The following is a 22,712-nucleotide window of genomic DNA, read 5'->3' on the forward strand; positions in this document are numbered from 1 at the left end:
AGCCTGGCTTCCACCCTCTGGCCAGACCGACCCCCGCCGCTGCTGGGGACCCAGCCCAGCCCCCCGTCCTCCGAGCCCTCACCCCCCGCCCCCCGATTCCCGGCGCCTGCCTGACCTGGAATCTGGAACGATCCTGGCTGAGCGGCGATTCATGGTCCAGTGATCGCGGCCGCTGAGCGACTCCGGTCACAGCCAAGGGGAAGGAAAGTAAGCCCCAGAGTTTGGCGGCCTCAGGGGGTCAGAGTGGACCAGGACCTTTGCGCAATGCCCCCCCCCCGCCCCCGCCCCCCCCCCCCCCCCCCCCCCGCCTCCGGTTCTTCACACCCTGCCCAGAGGATATCTGAGTTGTTCAGGCAACCCACACCCGGGCAGGCACTCCTTTGCCGTCTGCCCCCCGGGAATTGGATGGGACGGGGACAGGCCAAGTCAGCACGTTTCATTTCTGAGTGAGATGTATGTCCTCCCTTTTAGGGGCGCGGAGTATGGAGTCACTCCAACAAACGGAGCAGTTCACGGGCACGGTTGAGAGTGGGCTTGAGCCCTGACCCTGCGCCATGGCCCATCCGCAAGTTCCCTCCAGAGCGGGACGGGTATTGGGACCTCCCGCACACGCCAACATGGAGATCAAGGGAGGACACAGACCCCCTGCAGGAGGAATGGGGGCGAACAGAGTGGGCAAAGATTTGACAGGCGGTGATATACCAGCACCATGCATCTCTCTGGGAGAGAAGGACCATGTGTTTGGAGACTGGAGGTCTTGATCCTCCACACATTCCCTCCCAAGGACCAGTCACACCCTGATCAGCTGATTTCAAAATATACCTCCCCCTCCTCCCTCCCTCCCTCCCTCCCTCCTCTTTCTTCCTTCCTCTTGGTCTGTAGCTGACCCTTTCCACTCTCTCCCAGTGCCCTTCAATGAATCTACACATCTCCTATTTTCTTAGAGTGAAATACATTGCTCCTTTAAGGTCCAACTATCTCCAACTTCAGGCTCTAGCCTGAGGCCTCCACCCCCGCTAAAAAAACACCCCTGCCTCCCTCACCTCCATCCCAGACCTCAGTAGAAGAGTCCCTGAAAAAACAACAACAAAAAAAGAGTCCCTGAGGACTGATCTGGCAGGCCCAGTGTGGGAAATCATAGAGAGCCTTCTGCCAGGGCTAGGGACAGGCAGTAGATTAAAGATCAAGGGTTAAGTGGGGAGAGAACAGGGAGCATGACAGCTTGGGCCACTTTGAACCCTGGCACAGTCTGAATGTCTTGTCAGCCCAACAGTCTCAGGCGACCATGGGTCCCTCACAGGGTGGCTCTGTCCTCGGAAGTGGTTCCCGAGGTGCCCCACTCCCACAGGCCCTGCAGGTGGTAGGAACCATGGCCATTGGGGGAGGGGGGTGCCATGGTTTGATCAGCAATGACTCATGCTGGCACAGTGGAGAGGAGTCAGAAGGTGAGGGTCCCCCCTTTTCACATGCCACAACCATCCACACGATTTCTGCAGGAGGAATGGTGGTGAAGAGTGGGCAGAGACTTGGAGTCATCCTGGGCTCTAGATACCTCCCTGACGCTCAGGCCCACAGCCAAGTGCTCATCAAATCTCCCCAACTCTATCCTCCCAAAGCCAAACTACCCTCATCCCCATTGTTCTCCACATGCCAGATTGACATTATTAAACTGTGGGGAGCTGATATAGGGTTAAGCCTCAGACTGACCTGTGGGCAAAGTCATAAACAATTCCCAGCATAGAGGGCACAGTCCTCTTAGCATAATTAGGCTTGACCTTATTACACTCCCTAGATCTTACTCGGGAAGCTAATGGGCTGAGGGAAGTGCAACAAGAACAAAAACAAGTGAAACTTACAAGAACAAAAACAAGTGAAACTCACAAGAACAGTGTAAACAAGTGAAACTTACAAGAACTGTGTAACTATGGAAACCACTACCTTGTTTACCGCTCACTATAAAATAAAGGCTCAGCTTGCCTTGGGATCTTTTTCTGTGGCCTCAGCCAGGCACAGGGAAGATCCACGGAGACTAAGGAAAGCTGGAGAGTTCTGAACGCTGTCTCTGTGTAAAACATTCTTCGCCAACTCCGTCCACACCTTTGGGACCCCCTGGACCCCAGCATTAAACATTATCAGGCTCCATCATGTCCACCTAATCCCATTCATGGCTCTCCTATTGCATGCATGAATCAGAGTGAATGAGGACCCTGCTGTGTACCCTGGCTGTCTCCCCCAAATTTCCACTCTGGTAGCTCTCTCATCTCCAGCCTCAATGGCTTCCTTGCTGCTTAGAACAGAAAAACCTCATTCTCCCGCAGGACTTCTGCACTTGTTGCACTGGGCCTAGTCTGCAGCCTCCACTTTTGGGGACTCAGTTGAGCTCTGCATTTAGGCCTCAGCCCAGACATGGCCATTGACTTTGAAGCAGCCCTTGCCTGGCTCCCATTAAAATATAATCACTGGCCCTGGCCAGTGTTTCTCAGTGGTTAGAGTGCCGTCCCATGCACGGAAGGGTCACAGGTTAAATTCCAGGTCAGGGCACCTACCCAGATTTCAGGTTTGATCCCTGGTCGGGGCATGTATGGGCGATAACTAATTGATGTTTCTCTCTCATATCGAGGTTTCTCTCTTTCTCTCTCTCCCACCCTCTCTCTTTAGACTCAATGAGGGAAAAAAAAACCCACAAATCCTTGGGTGAGGATAAAAATTATATATAATAAATATATGTGTATGTGTATATAAAATCACTGAAAGAATAGGCCCCTCACCTGTCCTATTATCACCAGCACAGTCCCTGGCATACAGCAGGTGCTTAACATATGTTGAACGAATGAGACCACCCCCTTCTCTACAACCCTTCCAGGATAGTATCCTAGTGCCTGTCAGACCTGGAAAAGGGGCAACCCAATCAAGACCAGGGCTTCTGAGCTGGTTTGGTAGCTAGAACTGAGCCCATTTGAAGGTCAACTTACTCTCCTAAAGCTCATGGCTCAGCAGGCTCCTATTCCTCTGCTGCCAGAGCCTCCCCAGAGTCACAAGAGGCCAAACACTGACCCAATCATGACAGAGCCCTGCGGGAACTGGCCTAGGCATCAAGGAAGGCTGCCTGGAGCAAGAATTAGGGATGGGTCTTGAAGAACAAGTGGAAGTTTGTCAAGAAAAAGAGTGCTCCAGCAGGGAGTGTAGCATGTACAACAGCCTCGAGACCAGTGAATGAATGGCTGGCTTGCTTGTCTGCCTCTGGGTATTCCAGTGATAGTCATCTTCCTGAGCCATAGGCTTTACACTAGTGTCTCATCTGCTCTCTTCACTTCCCTAACAACTCGCCCTTGACCTGGTTAACAGTGCTCTACCTCCAGGTTTTCCCCTCAAGGCAGCGCCCTTTGAAGCAAAGATTCCTACAGTAGTTTGAAATATCTGTATTTCACTGATAAGCCTCCCACTTCGCTTCCACTAGGACTTAGGAATTATGAATGAATGAATGGAGATAAGGTTTGCCAGAAGGGTGAGTGAGGCATACTGTTCTTAATATGTTTGCTCCCCTTAGCGCTATGTGTTTTAACCAAGGTCAGGTCTCTGAGAAAGGTTGTTTCCCCAGGTGGGGATTTTCCCCTGAGGTTAGGGAGGGGATACAACCCCTTAACTATGTGCCAGGTGGGTAGTTAATCACTTTAACTACAAACAATCACGCTTAAGCTACATAATCTTTACTCCCTGGAAAGGAGATAAGAAACGCCCTAACCTTTGCAATAGAAATTGACAGGATTAAAATCGACTGGTATAAATACAGATGTAACAAGACAATAAACATCAGATCCTGATCAGATCCTAACCAGAACTTGGCTGGAGATCCTGGCTAGAGGTCCTGACTAGGCTCCTGATCAACTGAAGGCTGTCTCCGTCTCATTCCTTCTTTGCCGACTCCGTCCACACCTTTGGGGACCCCTGGACCCGCTGGGGTTGGACCCCAGCATCTGAGAGGGGTGGCTGGGGTGCAGTGGTTGAGGGGGGAGGGTTGGGGGTTAGAGGGGTGTCAAGGGCCTTCCCCTTTCACCTCAAGTAGAACCTTCCAGTGCTGCTTCTTCAAGGAACCTGGATACAGCGGCAGAGTCAGCGCGCCCTCTGGCGGGGAATCGGCAAAGGGGCGGAGATGGGAACTCGGGGGAGCCCCGCTCTGGAGGCCGGGAGATAGGCTGGGTGGCCTGGTGCCGCGGGGCCCGCTAAGGGTGGGGATGGGCCTGGGACAGCGCGTGTGGATCGCCGCGGGGACACCAGCTGGCACCCAGCGTCGAATCCTCTCTCACAGCAGGGTGTTTTCTGGCCAGGGAGGAGGTTTTACACCACTCCTAGGCTCCCCGGAGGTCCACGAGAACCGCCACACTCCCGTCCCAGGCGAGGATCCCCACCCGGGTATCTGCCCATATCAGCGGCAGGAGCGTCCGCTGCCTTCGCGGCAGGACTTGCCCTTCGGGTCCTGCCACGAAGTGAGGGGAAGAAGCGAGGACGAGATTCCTAGAGCGAGGCTAGGCTGGAGGGACCAAGTTCCTCTCTCCCAAATACCTGGAGTACGATTTGGGAAAGGCATGCGGCAGGACCGCTGGAGCCTCACTCACCCTTCTGGCAAACCTTATCTCCATTCATTCATTCATAATTCCTAAGTCCTAGTGGAAGTGAAGTGGGAGGCTTATCAGTGAAATACAGATATTTCAAACTACTGTAGGAATCTTTGCTTCAAAGGGCGGTGCCTTGAGGGGAAAACCTGGAGGAAGAGCACTGTTAACCAGGTCAAGGGCGAGTTGTTAGGGAAGTGAAGAGAGCAGATGAGACACTAGTGTAAAGCCTATGGCTCAGGGAAGATGACTATCGCTGGAATACCCAGAGGCAGACAAGCAAGCCAGCCATTCATTCACTGGGTCTTCAGCAACTACAATGCTCCCTAAGTATCTGGGCTGATTGGTTCCAGGACCCCATTCCTCCTAATGCCCCTATACCAAAATTATCCGGATGCTCATATATATAAATGATATATATATAAAATGGTGTAGTAGCCCTGGCCAGTGTGGCTCAGTTGGTTGAGCATCACCCTGTGCACTGAAAAGCCACTGATTCGGTTCCAGTCAGGGCACATACCTTGGTTGTGGTTCAATCCCTGGTTGGGGCACCTATAGGAGGCAACAGATCAATGTTTCTCTTTCACATCGATGTTCCCCTCTCTCCAAAGAACCCTACTTCTCTCTCCAAAGTCAATAAGAACATAAAAACAAAAAAAAATGAAATGGTCTAGTATTTGCCTATAACCTAAGCATGTCCTGACCTGCACTTAAAAAAACAAAAACAAAAAACTTTTTAAAAAATCCTTACTCCACCCAGGATGCATTATCTATCTATCTATCATTTATTGTTAATCCTCACCCAAGGATATTTTTCCATTGACTTTTAGAGTGGAAGGGAGGAGAGACAGAGAGAGAAACATCGATGTGAGAGAGAAACATCAAACATTGCACTCTCTCACAAACACCAATCACTTGCCTCCTGCACGCCCCTGACTGGGGATCAAACCCAAAACCTGGTTATGTGCCCTGACCCGTCCGAGCTTTAAATCACCTCTAGATTACTTATCCCTAATACAGGGTATCCCAGAACTATATCTACATACTTTGAATAATTATAAAGGCAGTGTTTACTAAAATACATTTCATTTTCAAAATGTAATGGAATCTACAGACGTGTGTATATTTTTGGGGACACCTTGCATAATGTAAATGACATGTAAATAATTTTTATACTGTATTTTTAGGGAGTAACTTTCTGGAATTTAAATATATATATATATATATATATATATATATATATATATATATATATTGATCCGCAGTTGGTTGCATCCAGGGTGAGAACCTCGATTTGGGAGGGCCAACTGTACTACGTCCCAGGCCCAGTGAGAGCCGCTGGGAATGAGCCTGTCCTCAGGAATCTGTTCTCATGAGTGGGGGCTGGAGCAGGGAAACAATAAGTGACTTATCTTTAAAATATATATATATATTTTATTGATTTCAGAGAGGAAGGGAGAGGGAGAGAAACATCAATGATGAGAATCATTGATTGGTTGCCTCCTGCACGCCCCCTACTGGGGATTGAGCCCGTAACCTGGCATGTGCCATTGCCGGGAGTCAAACCGGCGACCCTTTAGTCCGCAGGCTGACGCTCTATCCACTGAGCCAAACCAGCTGGGGCATAAATGTCTTACTGTGTTAGAAGGAGGTTTAGTGCTGGGGGAAAGGAGATGTGAGAGCCGAATAGAGGACAGGAGTGCGGGGGTACTTAGTATTAATGGGGTCATTTGGGAGGACCCATCCTAAGATGAGTAAGAGAGATCAACACAGCAGGGTCCTTAAGGGTATTTTAACTAATTTAGTTTTTCAAGGAGAATCCAAGCCTCGGGCATTGTCCTGCGATAGGGACTTGGACACGCATGAAGGCGTCTTCCATGGGGAATGCGCTCAGGGATGCCACACTGGGAAGGTCTTCACCTCGAGAGGGAGGCTTCGGGAGGCGCCAGCGTGGAGACCCGTGCGGAACAGGGAAAAGCCAAACGCGGACTAGAGGTTGGACGCAAGGGGGCGCTAGGATGGGTGAGACAGCGATCCAGCAGCGCCAGGACGGACCGCGGGGGGCGCCGGGCTCGGTCCCGAAGGCGCAGCCCGGAGAAGAGCCCACGAGGAGCGATGTGCGCGAGGGCAGCTTTAGGAGAGTCCGGAGCTGCGAGGTGCCGCTGCGCGGAAAGCGGAGCCGGGAGCCAGGCCCGACTCGGGGAAGAAAGGGCTGACTCCGCGCGGCGCATGCGCGTGCCGGGGGGGGGGGGGGCGGGGCCTGACCTCGCCGTGGCGCGCGGCCCCGTGAGCAAATATTTGACATTCCAGACTTATCTCGAGGGGGGCGAGAACCGAAGAGCGTCCTTGCCCCCTCCCCCGGGCCGATTGGCTTGGCGTTTGCAGGGGTGGGCGGTGCAGAGGGGGCAGCGGCGTGTGGACGCCAGGCTACACCCCCAGGGGAAGCGCCGGAAGGACTGTCTGCTTCCCACTCCCTCCAGGCTGCCGCGTGCCGGTGCGAGTCACCTCCGACCCCGGCGCTTCCGTCTTTATCCTTCAAATGGGGGCGCGCCGGGGTGTGGGTTCAGTGGGCAAGGCGTCGGAGCCCTGTCCACCCGGGCGTGTTCGCCACTCGAGGGTCCGGACGCAACGCCCTGTTTTCCCGAAACCGCGAGGTGAGGCTCCCGCCTCAGGGTCAGCTCGGTCTTGGCCACCCCATGTCTTTGTTCTCGCCGGGCTGGAGTCCCTTCTTCCCACCGGATTCTTACTCAGCTTCTCAGTCACATAAACGGGAAAATGGGGGGGGGGGGGGGAGGGGGGAAACGCGCCGTAAAGGAGCCTCAGCAAGACAGACTAGGCGAAAAGGGGCTGGGAGCCCTCCACGCGGGACGGTCTGATCGGGATGTCGGTCCCGGAAGGAGGAGAGGTTGTGCAGCCCGCGCGCGCACCGTGCACCTTTGCTGCTGGTCCCCACCCGCCAGCGCGCTCCCATCTCTAGGCAACAGCAGGCCCCTCGCCAAAGGGGCAGGGCCACGAAAACAGGCCGGTGTCCCCACGTGGGGTAGGGTTGAGGCTCCTGGCCCGGCCCATCCGGCTGGGCCCGGTCTAGAGTGCCCGTCTCTGGAGTTGGGGAGCGGGGTGTCCTCCTCTTTCTGCAGCACCCAGGCCCGCGCACCTCCGAACGCGCTTTGGCACCAGGTGCGCTCCTGGAGCCAGGCTAAGGCCTGTCCTGCCCACCTGTGTGGACAGACTCTGCCCTGCGACCTCTCATGACCCCCCCCCCCCACGACTCTAATGACCTCTCGGGATCCCCCCCAGTCTCCCTCCGGTGAGGGGCCTGAGTGAGACCCGGTAACTTGAACCGTCCCCTTTGACCTTTGGTGACTTCTGTCATCCCCAGACCGGCCCGACCCCCGCAACCTCTACACTGACCCCTGGTGATTTTCACAAGTCTTAGGACTAGAGAAGGCCTCTGGTTTTGCCGTTTCCTTGGCTGAGGCCTCATGGTGGGGAGGAGAAGGAGGAGGAGGAGGTCGCCCCAGAAATCAGCCGGCTGTGGGGTGGGAATCTGGGTCCTAAGCACGCCCCGGCGGGCGGGTGAGCGCGCGCGTCCCGGGCAGGGCTCGGGCAGCCTCCCCCCCGCGGCTCCCGGAGCCGCCCTCGGTCACGTGGCCCGCGGGACCCACAGGTAACTCGCCCAGGGAGGACTGGGGCGGTAGCCGCCCCGCCTCGCCGGGCGCTGCGGGCGGGTCTCAGCAGCGCCCACTGCGCCAGCCGGGCCGCAGGTGCCGCCCCCGACACCAGGGGTCCCGCCCTAGCCGAGCCGCGTCTGCCGTCGGTCGGTGCGAGCGTGCGCCTCGTCGGTCCGCGTGTGCGTGGCCGAGCGCCCCCTTTCTCTGCGGCCATGACTCCGGCGCCCCCGCCGCCCCCGCCCCCGGGCCAGAACCCCGCCGCAGACTCTTCCGCCGAGACCTGCCCAGAGTCCGGACCCCTGGTCGTCCTGTTCGGGGCCACGGCCGGTGCACTGGGGCCGGACCTGGGCTCCGATGAGACCGACTTAATCCTGCTAGTGTGGCAAGTGGTGGAGCCGCGGAGCCGCCAGGTAGGGTGGGCAGAGGGTGGTGGCGTCCCCGGGGAGCTTCAGGACCCGAGGGCGCAGGGGTTGATCGGTTCTCCCCGCCTCTCGCAGGTGGGGACGCTGCACAAGTCACTGGTTCGCGCCGAGGCGGCCGCACTGAGTCCGCAGTGCCGCGAGGCGAGCGGCCTGAGCGCAGACAGCCTGGCGCGGGCCGAGCCGCTGGACAAGGTGCTGCAGCAGGTGAGCGCCCGGGGCGGGGTGGGTGGAGACGCGGCCGGACCCCAGGTACCTTGCTACGCGGGAGAGGCTGCAGGAGGCGAGGCCTGGCGCGCCGGGGCTAACTGGCCCGGGCGGTAAGACGGGTTCCTGTTGTTTGAAACTTCCATCTACTCCCGCGTGTGCCGGCCATTTCGGGGTGGGGGAGTTCTTCCTTCTCCGTCTTTCCAGATCCACCCTATTGAGGGGGTGGGGATGGAGGCCGCGAGACCCTTCCTAGAGTCCCCGGCCGGCGGGGGAGCCAGGCTGAGACTGAAACTGGGAACCTGCCCAGCCAGGTCTCTCAGAACAGTAGCCAGAAGCCGAAAGGGCCAAAGGGCCTTGGTCATAGGTCACTGTCCCTCCCGCCTGCGACCTCGGCCCACCCACCCGCCTGGGAGACGCTTGGGCGGGGGCGTAGGGCGGTGTCTGCCCCAGAGGCAGACGCCGCCAGGTGTAAGCTGCTCGTTGAGGCCTGCCCCAGCTGGCCGTCCAGGCGTGGGCGCTGTCCTGACCCCGCCTGGAGGCTACCTGCCTCCGGAGTGCCAAGGCCTAGGGTTGCCTCCTGGCCCTGGCTGAAGTGGGAGGCTGTTCCCATTGCTGTTTTCTCTCAATTATCTTCACTACTGCGCTCAACCCGTGTCTCACGGTTGAGTATAATGAGTGTAAGTGCTTTACACGCACGAATTTCATTTTCCAATTCTGGTAGTTCCTGATAAGGAAATGGAAGCACAAAGATGATTCAACCTAGGCTGTTGCCGAAGGGCTTCCAGGCCAGCCCCCACCTGGGGAGTGTGCTGAAGGAGAGCTGGGTTGCCTTGCTCGGCCAGTCTCAGAGTGTGAAGTTGGCGTGGGGGAGGTTCTTGGGGCTGTGCTGAGTGCTTATACCTGTTCGCCAGCAGGGATGGAGGCTGGGGGAGGGGCTGGAGTGCCACCCCCTCTATGAGCAAACAGCTCAGTGCCAGCAGGTCGATAGGGTGTGGGTCAAAGCTCATGCTGCCCCTGGCGTCCAGGTGTGGAGCTCTGTCCTTGGAATTTCTCTGGCCCTCGGTTGGTCAGACCTAGAGGCGGGGCTGCCATTGACCATGAGCCGGATGGGCCCCAGGCAGGACTGGGCCTCTCCCACCTGTCTGAAGGTGGAGCCTGGTCAGGGACAGGTTTAACCTGCTTTGCCCCGCCCCTTCCCACCTGCTTGTCCCACTCCACCAGGTGTTTGCTCTGGCCCCACTCCAGACTCCTGGAGTGTGTGCAGTGGGGGCTTGGGGGATATATAAATGCCCCCTTTTGGCCTGGAGAAGCTGATGGTGGACTGAGGGAAAAAGGGAACTACAGAGCCAGGCCCAACAGGTATGGCCACCTACTCCCCAAGCAGGGTAGGGCTGGCCGAACATCTGGCAGAACCAGCTTTGCAGCCTGCGCCCTCTTTCTTCCTGCCTGCCCAGCTGTGAGTCTGTCTCTCTCCCCAGTTCTCACAGCTGGTGCTCGGGGATGTGGCTCTGCTGGGCGGGGGCCCCTACATGCTCTGCACTGATGGACAGCAGCTGCTGCGACAGGTCCTGCATCCTGAGGCCTCTAGGAAGGTATGCCACTGAGGGCACAACAGGGGGCAGGGTTCCCAGGCCATCCATTGTCGTGGGGGTGGGCTGCTCAGTTTCGTCTATTCATCCCTGCTCACCTGTGCCCCCAGAACCTGGTACTCCCCGACACCTTCTTCTCCTTCTACGACCTCCGCAGAGAGTTCCATGTGCAGCACCCAAGCGCCCGCCTCGCCAGGGACCTCACCGTGGCCACCATGGCACAGGGTACCTGTGTCCCAGAGGGGTTAGAATGGATGGGGAGCCATAGGCTATATGTGTCTGAGTATGTGCATGCTGGTGGGTTCTATGAACATACCCAATTAGCATTATCTGCTGAGTCCTTAAGTGCATGTCTGTCTGGATTGGGGCACATTTGAAAAGTAGACATGTCTACATATGTCTGGGCTGGGGGATCTGTAAGGGCATACATGAGCAGGGCCAAAACATGTGCTTGCTGGGATTCCACGTGCTTATGTAGGGGACTTGGGCCTAGGTGGGACCAGTCATAGGGCTCACGCTGATTGCCCTCAGCCTCTCCTGCTGGGATTTCCTCATTATTATTTCACTGCTCATAGAGTTGGGGCTGGAAACAGATGCCACAGAGGATGACTTTGGGGTCTGGGAAGTGAAGACAATGGTAGCTGTCATCCTCCACCTACTTGAAGGGCCCAATGGTAAGGTTCCCCTCACCACCTGTTACCCGTTCTCTCTCAGGGCTGGGTGAATGCCTGCCTATTAATTCCTCAAAGTCCCCTTCCCTAGTTCTTACCTTTTCTGAGAGACCAGATGATGGGAGCCCCTTTGTCACCTCCTCTTCAACTGTCCTCTTTTTAGAGAGTTTGGTGGGGAGACCCCCTCCACCAGGCCCTGCTGACTCCCATGTCATCTCCTCTCAGATCAATTGTTTTCGAAGCCCGAGGTGATAAAGCAGAAATATGAGACGGGACCTTGGTGAGTGCAGGGCAGGGGTGGGGGTGACAAGAGTAAGGCACCCTTGTTAACAGGGTAGACAGCTCTGACCCTGGGCCCTACCCCCACAGCAGCAAGGCTGAGGTGGTGGACAGTGAGACTGTGGTTCGGGCCCGTGGGCTGCCCTGGCAGTCATCAGACCAGGACGTGGCTCGCTTCTTCAAAGGACTCAACATTGCCAGGTGGGGGCAGCATGATGGTGGGCCCAGGAGGGCAGGCCTACCCAGGAGGTACTAACATAGCCTTGCTCCACAGGGGTGGTGTCGCCCTCTGCCTCAATGCCCAGGGGCGAAGAAATGGCGAGGCCCTCATCCGCTTTGTGGACAGCGAGCAGCGGGACCTAGCGTTGCAGAGACACAAGCACCACATGGGTGTCCGCTACATTGAGGTGGGCCTTTGGGCTGGGAGTGGAGCAGAACAGAGCTGAGGCCAGCCCCCTCAGGCCTGAGACCCACGGACTGTCCCCACTGTCCCCACAGGTATATAAAGCAACAGGAGAGGAGTTTGTAAAGATCGCAGGGGGTGAGTTGTGCCCCCAGCAGCACCTAGCTCCCCCTGGTTCTTGACCCATGTCCCACTCCCCCACCACCCCTTGCCTTTCTGCTCCCCTGTGTGCCAGGTTTGGATGGGTAGTTGGAAGGGCATGAATGAAGTCAGTAAGTGACTCCCATGCCACCCTCATCAAGGCACATCACTTGAGGTGGCTCGGTTCCTGTCACGGGAAGATCAAGTGATCCTGCGGCTACGGGGACTGCCCTTCTCAGCTGGGCCAGCAGACGTGCTTGACTTCCTGGGGCCAGAGTGCCCAGTGACGGGGGGTGCCGATGGCCTGCTCTTTGTGCGCCACCCTGACGGCAGGCCCACTGGCGATGCCTTTGCACTCTTTGCCTGTGAAGAGCTGGCACAAGCTGCACTGCGCAGGCACAAGGGCATGCTGGGTAAGCGATACATTGAACTCTTCCGGAGCACTGCAGCCGAGGTGCAGCAGGTGAGCACTCAGGGCTCCCCCACCCCCATGTGCTTCTCCAGGGTGCCCCTTTCACCCCACTCCACTCTGTGTCCCTGCTCTACTTTGCATGACCAGTTGCTGCCTTCCTTATTAGGTCCTGAACCGCTACGCTTCCAGTCCACTCCTTCCCACACTGACTGCTCCACTGCTGCCCATCCCCTTCCCAATGGTAGCTGGGACTGGGAGAGACTGTGTACGCCTCCGAGGCCTGCCCTACACAGCCACCATCGAAGACATCCTAAGCTTCCTGGGGGAGGCAGCAGCTGACATCCGGCCCCATGGTGTGCACATGGTGCTCAACCAGCAGGTGAGGCTGCTGCCAAAAGGGGGACACAGAGAGGAGTGTGTGGTTGGGAGTAAGGGACCCTGGCTAACAGGATAGACTGCTTATAAGATGGTGTGCACAGGGCCGGCCGTCCGGCGATGCCTTCATCCAGATGACGTCAGCAGAGCGGGCCTTAGCTGCTTCTCAGCGTTGCCATAAGAAAGTGATGAAGGAACGCTACGTGGAGGTAGTTCCCTGCTCCACAGAGGAGATGAGCCGTGTGCTGATGGGGGGCTCTTTGGGCCGCAGCGGCATGTCTCCTCCACCCTGCAAACTGCCCTGTGAGTATCCCAGGGCTGGGGAAGGAGGAGGCATGTGGGTGCGTTATAACCTTCACTTTCTACAGTGGGGACTTCTGGCTGCCCCACTCAGGGCAGCGCCAGGCCCCCTGCAGATGTACTTTCTGCTTCTGCCTCTAGGCCTCTCGCCACCAGCCTACGCCACCTTCCAAGCCACCCCAACACTCATTCCCACTGAGACGGCAGCTCTCTATCCCTCTTCAGCACTGCTCCCAGCTGCCAGGGTGCCTGCTGCCCCCACTCCCATTGCCTACTACCCTGGGCCAGCCACTCAACTCTACATGAACTACACAGCTTACTACCCCAGGTACCCTGCTGCTAAGAGAACTGCATAGACTTGCCCCTGTCCTGGTTTGGAGGAGGGTCATGATCCTCTTCCTGGGTCGGATAACCCACGGTCTCAAAGAAGGGAGTGAGATGCGGGCTAGCTGATGCTATCTACAAACTAGAATAGATGACATAGAGGACAGGTTTTAGAGAGGAGGAACTAAAATGAACTAAGCATAAGTCAGAGGCAAGGGAAGAGGGAGGAAAGTCTTGGTGTAGGTTGTAGGTAGGACTGTACTAAAACCCTATTTTCCCACCCTAGCCCCCCAGTCTCTCCCACCACTGTGGGCTACCTCACCACGCCCCCTGCGGCCCTGGCTTCTGCTCCTACCTCAGTGTTGTCCCAACCAGGAGCCCTGGTCCGTATGCAGGGTGTCCCATACACAGCTGGTATGAAGGATCTGCTCAGCGTCTTCCAGGCCTACCAGGTGAGGTGTGACTAGGGGGGTTTGGCGACCTGGCTGAGCCTAGAGCTCCCTGCCCTAAATCTCTGTTCCTTCTGCAGCTAGCCCCTGATGACTACACCAGCCTGATGCCTGTTGGTGACCCACCTCGCACTGTGCTACAGGCCCCTAAAGAGTGGGTGTGTTTGTAGGTGAGGGAGTCAGGAGGTAAGAGCTGGCTGATGTCTTCAGCTAATGTCTCTCCTGCATCCAGAGAACCAGTGCCCTCATCCTGGTGACTTCTTTCTGAAGGCACTCAGAGGCGCTCAAGCCCCAGCGCCATCCCCCCACTTATTGCTCTGCTGTTCACCCCAAAGATGATAGCTAAATCTTGCATGTAGGGCTGGGGGTGGAATGGTGCTACCCTGCTCCCAAAGGCCTGACACCTGGGCCTCTTGAGTAGCACCCAGAGAGCCTTTGGTCTGTTCTGGCTGTGGCCCATGCCCACAGGTACTGTGGGGCTGACATCCACAGCAGGCTTGCCTTTTTTAAAATGTAAGCCCTGGTGCCTTCAACGTATGACTCCTCGGAGCTTCTGATGGTGGAGCAGAGAAACAGAGTGCTGGCCCCAGTCCCCAGGATGCTTGGACCTCAATGGCTACACTGTGCCAGGGGTGGTCCCACCTAAGGCTGCCAGCCCTTCCAGCTTGGCACAAGGAATACCAGACGGCAAAACCACAGGCTGTTTTGATGAGCTGTACTGCAGTATCCCCAGAGGACACTAGGGGGCAGGAGGCCCTCACATATAAACTCAGGCTTGAATTTTAAAGGAGACTTTTCTGCCTACTTTTTTGTGCACACCTTGGGCAGGCCAGTTGTCCTGAACTTAGCAGACACGGTGGAATGTCCTTTGCACCCATTAGAAGGTGCAGAACTGAAGCTGCAGAAAGAATTTGGAACTCTACCCTCTCCAGAAAATAAACAAAGGTTCCTAACCACGTGGACTTTCTAAAAGCCAAAGTGCCCTTAGCTTTGGCCCCCAGGGTGAGGGACTCCTCACCAGCCCCAGGCAGAGGAAAACTCAGGCAGAATTCAAGGAGACTGTTGACCTGTCATCGTTTATTATTTCAGCACTGTAACTGAGGAGCCTGAATTGCTGGCTCTTCCCTTTGTATTGTGTAAGGAGCACTGTACTCCTATAAAAGGTTTTAAAATACAAAATGTACAAGAAAACACAATCCCGAGTGCTGTAAACTGAACATCATCCATTTTATAAAATACAAGGTTTCAACTTGAGCCCATCTGAGCCTTAAAGATGACCATCTGTTCTGAGTATCAAAAACAGCTTCACAGCCAGACCCAGCAGAGCTCTGATGATAGTGACTAGCCCTGGGCAGCAGTGGGCTGCACCCCAGGCAGCAGCACCACACGTGATCCTGGAGACAGCTGTTCCTTTTAAAGCTGTTTTCAGCCATGTTTCTCTGTGCGTCTCTAATAAGCAGAAGGCTGCTCATCCCATTCTTTAATCCAAGATCTCACACCGGCTGGAGGGGTAGGAGTAGTTGCTAGCATATGCCCAGCTGCTCAGTGCTGCTAACTACAACCCAAATTGCATAGTCCAATGGATGTGTGCTTTATACCACTATGTTGCACAAAAATGTAAGTCTTTATCTACAAAGCCAAAAAATATTGACTCTTACACCAAAGCTTTTACAAAGCTGATACAAAACTGCTTACATAGTATACAAAGCTCTATTTTAAAATTCAACTTTTATTTTAAATAGGAAAGCATTTCTAGTGCTACAGGCATCAAGGTATTTAAAAGGCATCAAAATTTGGTGCATAGCAACTCTGGATCATAGAGGCTTTTATTCTTGAGGACAACAAAGCAACCCCCAATGGATCCTGCAAAGAGAACTTTTGTAAGAAACCCATGTGAGGCAGCTATACCAGGGACAAAAGGGTGGAGGCAAGTCTGACCAGTTCTGTGGAACTTCATCTTATTGGCCAGCCCCCCACAACCTCCAAAGGAAGCTGTGGGCTTCCAACCATAGCCCTGAAATATCTCACTACACTACATTTTCAAAGAAAATATGAAAACACCCAGCTCCAAGAGGACCAGAGTGATTTGCTGAAGGACAGACATTTTTTCTTAACTAGTTTTAAGGGAAAAATCTAAAAACGGTTTAAAGAGAGAAAAAAACAAACACTTCCTCATCATGGGTCAGTAGCTCCTACCTGGGTGACTATAGGTGGTAGGCAATGAACAAGCTTCCTCTGCCCAGGACTCACCTGATGTCAGTAGAGAATCCTGGCATCTAGGACCCACAATCCCCTGGAATAACATCAGACCTTTAACCAGCCTAGCACACGGTCTCATATGTAGGCACTCAACAATTTTGCTTTCTGAATAAATAAAGTACATAATTTCACATGAAAACATATTACAAGCTTTGAAATGGCCCAGGCCTTGGACCAAGTAACTTACCCTATTAATGGGAGTGGTAAGGATGGGGCTTGAAGAAAGCACCCAAGTCGGGCACTCCTTTGGTAGACGGCAGGCTGGAGCTTCTTGCTGGCCCGTCTTGAGTGCCAGCTTCACCTGCAGCAGCACCAGGGCATCTTTGGTCTGGAGGGTCAGGTTTATGATGCTACCTCATTTTTTTATTTGGCTCAAAGCCTTTTGGGGAAAAGGCTGGTTTTTAGGCCATGCAGATGGAACAGGGTAGGCCAGAATCTTTTTAGGCTGTAAACAGAATGAGGGATAAGCCTTCCGTGCCAGTATGAGTCTTAAAAGCTTCCCATCTGGAGTCTTGTGCTTTCTCTGCTCTTGTTCTGAAGCATCGCTCATTTGTGCTTAGTTCCTGACACAACCTGGCCCCTGGAGATGAGTTAGAACCAGCAAAATTGCCTAAACCATCATGAGACTGGCTTCAAAGGTTACAGAGCAGCCCAAGGCTAATGCTTCCACTTACAAAAGGACACAAAAAGGAAGAGCACTTGTTTGTAGGATGGCAGGAACTTAAAGCTATGAAGCTAAAACCTCACCTTTCACAGTCACCTCATAAGTAGCTATCTTACCCAAGGCCCTGAGGGAAAAAAAGCAATTTCAACATGAAGTCAAAATGGAGAGACTGCAGGAATATCTAGAAAGTTACAAAAAGGCTATGCTCTGGAATGTCATTTAATATTCCAACACTTCAATGATTGGAATGGTCTCTTCTCATTTTATCTAACAGTTTACTTTTGAAGAGGTATGCGCTACATTTGGCTTTATTTCCTATGATTCTATGAAAGGCTTCAGGACACATGCTGAGTTTCTGAGGCGTAGGTGTGGGCTTGGACAATTTTTTTCTTTTATGTTTGCCTCTGGAAGGTTTTATCAAAAGTTCCTATTTTAAAAATATCATTAAAGCTAAAAGGTCCTTCAAATGACCACAAAGCAGTTCAAATCACTAATTCTAGCTAAGCAATGAGGTCATCTGCAAAAGCAGCACCTCTGAAATGAAGAGCCTGCTGCATTCACACTCAAAGCACCCATCATATAAAAGTATCCTATTCAGAAATAAAAAGCAAAGCTCATTTCCCCAAGCTCAAACAGCCTCTGCTGTTCCTGATCTTTTACAAAATCTACCCAAGTCCTGAGGTGGAGGACTGCTGCTTTCCCCAGTTATCCCAACTCCTGGCGCCAGTCCTGAAGGCTGCAGAGTTGGAAACCCAAGGTCCAAGGAGAGAAACATGCTGAGAAGTATATGGTGGTGGTGGATGCAAGGTTGCAGCGAGCACTGTCAGAGCTCATCAGATCTTCCTAAATCCAAGGAATCGGGACCAGGGAGGGGAGCCTGCCTGCTCACCCCTGTTCCTTGGGAAACGGAAATCTGAGACATGTCTCTCCCAATTATCTCGTTCACTGAAAAACAAAAGGGAGAGTAATTAGTGACCTCTGTGTGACTGATCATGACGCTCAATGCCAATCTCTATTTCAAAGCCATTTTTCCTCTTGCCATGGCTTTCTATGAAGGTAAAGACAGTGCTTGAAACCTGCTCCTGAGCTGAATGGAAATATTCTATAGACTGTTTCAGATCCCTCATTCTCCCTTTCATTTCAGTTGGGTTGAGAAGGTGGGATGGCTGAGAAGAACAGAGAAATGTGCTTACACTCACTTGGCTCATGCTCTAGAGCAGTGGTTCTCAACCTTCCTAATGCCATGACCCTTTAATACAGTTCCTCATGTTGTGGTGACATCCAACCATAAAATTATTTTCATTGCTACTTCATAACTGTAATTTTGCTACTGTTATGAATCATAATGTAAATATCTGATATGCAGGATGTATTTTCATTGTTACAAACTGAACATAATTAAAGCATAGTGATTAATTACAAAAACAATATGTAATTATATATGTGTTAACCGATGGTCTTAGGTGACCCCTGTGAAAGGGTCGTTCTACCCCCAAAGGGGTCGTGACCCACAGGTTGAGAACCACTGCTCTAGAGCAAAGGATAGGATACTTTTCATAAATGTGTTCACTTTAACCTAACTTTTCCTTAATTTGCATCCCTTTAGGAAAGTTTTCCTTTTTTGATCTTGCAGTGCACCTCATATATAAAGTGAATGAAATGAACGCTTTGTTGAGAGTAAACCACTGGGATTTGGAGGTTATTTTGTTACCCTATGTTTATGAAAGCATCCTTTATCATGTGGGGGCATTTGTATTGTTTCTGATGCTTTCTGATTGCAGGCTCTTGGTTTTCTGTTGGTTTCCATGACTGGGAACACAGTGCTCTATGTCTAGTGCAAAGAATTTCAATCTTAAGGAACCAACATAGAAGAAAACACCCCCCCAAAGAAGAAACTAGTTCTCTTGCCATGAGAACTCTGATTTGAAATGAAAATTCTTTGCTTTATCAACTAAAGATTCTATTCCCAGGCATATAATAAAAGAACTAAAAACATATCCACATAAAAACTTGTACCCAAATGTTCATATTAGCATTATATATGACAGCCCCAATGTAAACAACCCAAATGTCTACAAAATGATGAACAGATAAACAAAATGTGGCCTATCTATACAACAGAATATTATCTATAATAATAAAAGCATAATATGCTCATTAGACCTGACAACCTCTGGATGAAGCCAGGGCTGCGAGGGAAGCCCAGGTCCTGGGTGCCAGAGGAAAGCTGGTGTCGACAGCCAGGGGAAGAAAGGCCTACTCTTATATGAATTTCGTGCATTGGGCCTCTAGTCTATATAATAAAAGCCTAAGCAATCCTTAGGGCGGAATGACCAGAACGACTTGTCGCAATGATGGGCACTGACCATCAGGGGGCAGGTGCTCAACACAGGAGCTGCCCCCTGGTGGTCAGTGCACTCCCACAGGGCGAGCACTGCTTAGCCAGAAACTGGGCTCACGGCTGGAGAGCATAGCAGCGGTGGCAGGAGCCTCTCCAGCCTCCACGGCAGCGCTTAGGAGCAGTGAGCCGAGCGATAAGCAGCGTGCAGGCAGGCAGTAAGGAGTGAGGGCTTCTGGACATCCCCTAAGGGGTCTCAGACTGTGAGAGGGTGAAGGCTGGGCTGAGGGACAACCCCCCCCCCCCCCGCCCCCAGTGCATGAATTTCATGCATCGGGCCTATAGTTCAGCCATAAAAAGGAATGAAATTCTAATACATGTTACAACATGGATGAAACTTGAAAACATGCTAAGTGAAAGAAGCCAGACACAAAGGCCATATATGGTTTGATTCCATTTGTATAAAATGGCCAGAACAGGCCAATCCATATAGACAGAAAATAGGCAGTTTCCAGGACGTGTGAGAGTAACTGCTAATGTATATGGAATCTCTTTTTGGAATAATGAAAATGTTCTAAAATTAGACAGTGGTAATGGTTGCATAACTATGTGAATATACCAAAAATCACTGAATTGCACACTTTCAAGGCTGTTATAAACAAAAATAGACCAAGATAAAAAAATTCTACACAGAGTTTGATGTGGTTGTAGATCAAAGGAGATACAATCATTTTTAAAAAATCTTCAAGCATTAACATCTAATCTTTTCATAGTTTAGGTAGTTAAAAAAATTCTTCAAACTCATATTAATTATGGCTATAGGGAGAAGGGAACTAACATTCATTCCACAAATATTTATTGAACATCTACAGGTTAGACCAGGGGTGGGCAAACTTTTTGACTCGAGGGCCACAATGGGTTCTTAAACTGGACCGGAGGGCCGGAACAAAAGCATGGATGGAGTGTTTGTGTGAACTAATATAAATTCAAAGTAAACATCATTACATAAAAGGGTATGGTCTTTTTTTTTTTTTTTTAGTTTTATTCATTTCAAACGGGCCGGATCTGGCCCGAGGGCCGTAGTTTGCCCACGGCTGGGTTAGACTCTATAATTGAAATTTTATATCTTATTTCAATTAATCCTCACAATATTTAAGATCACTACTACCCTACTTTATCAGTTAACTGAGTCTTTGACAGTTCACATAATTTTTTTAGTAAATAAATGGTAGAGTCAGCTTCAAAATACCTGTCACTTTTTAGAGGCCAAAGGACTAAAGCAGGGAAATCATTTAGAAAAAGAAAATGCAAAGGACCTGTGACAAATTGATATTAGGGGAGGGAAAGTGGGTATAGTGTGGTGATGGTAGGAAGAGGGAGAGACGAAAGGACTGACTGACCACCACCACCACCACCACCACCACCACCACCAAGGTTTTGAATCTAGAAAGAATGATGCTGTCACTATTGGAAATAAGCTGAGGAGGAATTTAGAGGAGGAAGGTGGTTAGGTAGGTTACGTCTGGAATTGGAAATTAGAACATCCAACTGGAAAAATCCTGTGGGCAAAGGACTACAGTGAATGGTCAGAGCGAAGAGATTTAGGCATCTTCATGCTAGAAACCTGGCATGGGCTAAGTTTTATAGTTTCACCAAAGAGCAGAAGGCTTAAAATGAGTGGGAGTAGCATTGTACTCTGATAAGATCGGACCTGAGGAAGCACATATGTAAGCAGAAGAGTTGCCTAGAAATTAGCTTTGATTTGAATACGTGCTCTGCTACTAACTCCATGTGTCCTTGGACTAGTTACTTCACATATCTAAGACTCCATTTCTTTTTACAATTATGGTGTTAAACTAATGAAATTTCTTTCAAGTGTAGAAGTATATTTTTATGTAAATGACAAATTTTTAAATGGCAACACTCAGAAAGGCAAAGAAATGAAGGATGAAGATTTGGTTTGATTGTGGTTAGTACTTAATGTAGACTAGTAAAGAAGTAGGAACTAGAAGCTAAAGGAATCTAATTACAAAAGTGATGATTAATCAGTGCTGGCAAGCTAGTAATCACTAATTGAGACCAGTTTTTGAAGGTATTGGTACAGACCTATGAGGGAGGGAGAGGATGCTTTTTAAGTAAATTTTCTAGACTAGGATTTATTGACTATCCATGGTGGTTTGCAAAGGATGGAATTAATCTAAACCTATTCCTGACTGTTAGAAATAACTAGCAGCTATGGAATGTAAGTTTCCATGTAAATGAAAAGTTACAAGGATGTTTTGCATGACAAGACATCTTCTCTTCAGTTTCCTCCTAAGTGTAATGGATATTTAAAACACACACACACACGCTACCCATATAGTATTTAGTGAGAATATAAAGGGGACATAAATAGACTAAAGCAGTCCTTGGCACCCCTGTTATTTCAAACTACATAATAAACTGTTTTCAGCCCTAGCCGGTTGGCTCAGTGGATAGAGCATCAGCCTGCGGACTGAAGAGTTCGATTCTGGTCAAGGGGACATGCCCGGGTTGCAGGTTCAATCCCCAGTAGGGGGAGTGCAGGAGGCAGCCCGATCAATGATTCTGTCTCATCGCTGATGTTATCTCTCCCTCTCCCTTCCTCTCTGAAATCAATAAAAATATATTTTAAAAAGAAAAGGAACCGCATTTTCAGTGTGGATTCTATGTGTGGATCTACGGGCTAGTACCACACAAAGAAGGAGCACAAGGATGGCCAATGATCTCTGTGCATGGCCTCTAACATTACTCATCATTTTAAATTATCAGTAGGCATTATGGTTTGTCTCTCAAATAGGTTGTGAGCTCCTGAAAGGCAAGAGCCTTATTACTGAGAAAACATTAATTTTTGATGACTGAATAAATGGATCCTAATTTGATACAATTACTTCGAAGTTATTTGGAGCGAGTGCACTGAAAATTCATTAGGGTAGGAAGGGGACCAGTGAATGTGAATGAGACTAATACATGACATCTGATATTGATTTTGATAGTGTCTATTTTAGACAGGTCTCACAGCAGTGACAAAGAGCCAAACACAGAAGCAAGTACCCACCCAGGTCACATTCAAGTCACCTTTTCTTATCACTTAACAGTCCAAAGATGGTAATTTCAGAGATGATCCGGGCAGCCACGCAAAACACCTTTTTCAATTCTTATCTCATTGTTCAAGTTTTAAAACTGCAAAGGGATTAAAAATGGTGCTTTCTCGTTACCAAAAACCACATGATGTATAGTTTTCCTGTGTTTTTATGAGGAAGTCAATGCTTCATTTTCTTGAGGATGAGTCTTTATCAAGCAATATCCACCCATTACCAAGTACACTTTGATCATAAGTATGAACCTGTCGTTTCTGAAGTAGCCAAGTGGTGTCATTTAAGCAAAAGCCTGATTGAAGCTGTGCCATTTTGTGGTTTTTTGTTTTTTAATATGCTTTTATTGCTTTTAGAGAGGAGTAAAGAGGGAGTGAGAGAGACATCGATGGGCTGACCCTACACGCGCTCCCCTACTGGGGATCGAGCCTGGGCACATGCCCTGACCCCAAATCGAACCAGTGACCCTTAGGTGTATGGGACAA

The 22,712-nt window shown here is 51.3% G+C and overlaps 2 protein-coding genes and 1 long non-coding RNA gene across 6 annotated transcripts in view; 2 read left to right on the forward strand and 1 right to left on the reverse strand.

The window, feature by feature from the left end:
• The first annotated feature begins 50 nt into the window (after nucleotides 1-50).
• Nucleotides 51-2,054, forward strand: LOC138996748 (uncharacterized). Its single transcript, XR_011468857.1, has 2 exons — nucleotides 51-207; nucleotides 472-2,054. It is a non-coding gene; the product is annotated as an uncharacterized lncRNA (long non-coding RNA).
• Nucleotides 2,055-8,321: 6,267 nt separating this feature from the next.
• ESRP2 (epithelial splicing regulatory protein 2) lies at nucleotides 8,322-14,124 on the forward strand. Of its 3 annotated transcripts, none has more exons than XM_070397905.1 (15): nucleotides 8,323-8,691; nucleotides 8,779-8,907; nucleotides 10,389-10,502; nucleotides 10,610-10,724; nucleotides 11,075-11,173; nucleotides 11,396-11,450; nucleotides 11,543-11,650; nucleotides 11,724-11,856; nucleotides 11,948-11,990; nucleotides 12,155-12,456; nucleotides 12,572-12,784; nucleotides 12,885-13,083; nucleotides 13,222-13,408; nucleotides 13,691-13,856; nucleotides 13,934-14,124. In XM_070397905.1, the coding sequence occupies exons 1-15, from the start codon at nucleotides 8,494-8,496 to the stop codon at nucleotides 14,021-14,023; spliced, it is 2,151 nt and encodes a 716-aa protein (XP_070254006.1). In that variant the 5' UTR covers nucleotides 8,323-8,493; the 3' UTR covers nucleotides 14,024-14,124. The 3 variants fall into 3 exon arrangements, with proteins under 3 accessions (XP_070254004.1, XP_070254006.1, XP_070254005.1); XM_070397904.1 differs by having other exon boundaries at nucleotides 8,324-8,691; nucleotides 11,540-11,650; XM_070397903.1 differs by having other exon boundaries at nucleotides 8,322-8,907; nucleotides 11,540-11,650.
• A 778-nt stretch (nucleotides 14,125-14,902) lies between these two features.
• NFATC3 (nuclear factor of activated T cells 3) overlaps nucleotides 14,903-22,712 on the reverse strand; it is a 97,610-nt gene continuing 89,800 nt past the window's right edge. Inside the window, exon 10 of one of the 2 annotated variants that reach the window (XM_070397899.1) lies at nucleotides 14,903-17,721. In XM_070397899.1, coding sequence (XP_070254000.1) covers nucleotides 17,600-17,721 — 122 coding nt within the window. In that variant the 3' untranslated portion in view covers nucleotides 14,903-17,599. The remainder of the gene's footprint in view (nucleotides 17,722-22,712) is intronic. The other variant, XM_070397900.1, reaches the window with a different exon arrangement.

The sequence above is a fragment of the Myotis yumanensis genome, unplaced genomic scaffold (assembly GCF_028538775.1).
Source record: "Myotis yumanensis isolate MYYU_CA2020_CCGP unplaced genomic scaffold, mMyoYum1.0.hap1 SCAF_18, whole genome shotgun sequence".
NCBI classification, from domain to species: domain Eukaryota; kingdom Metazoa; phylum Chordata; class Mammalia; order Chiroptera; family Vespertilionidae; genus Myotis; species Myotis yumanensis.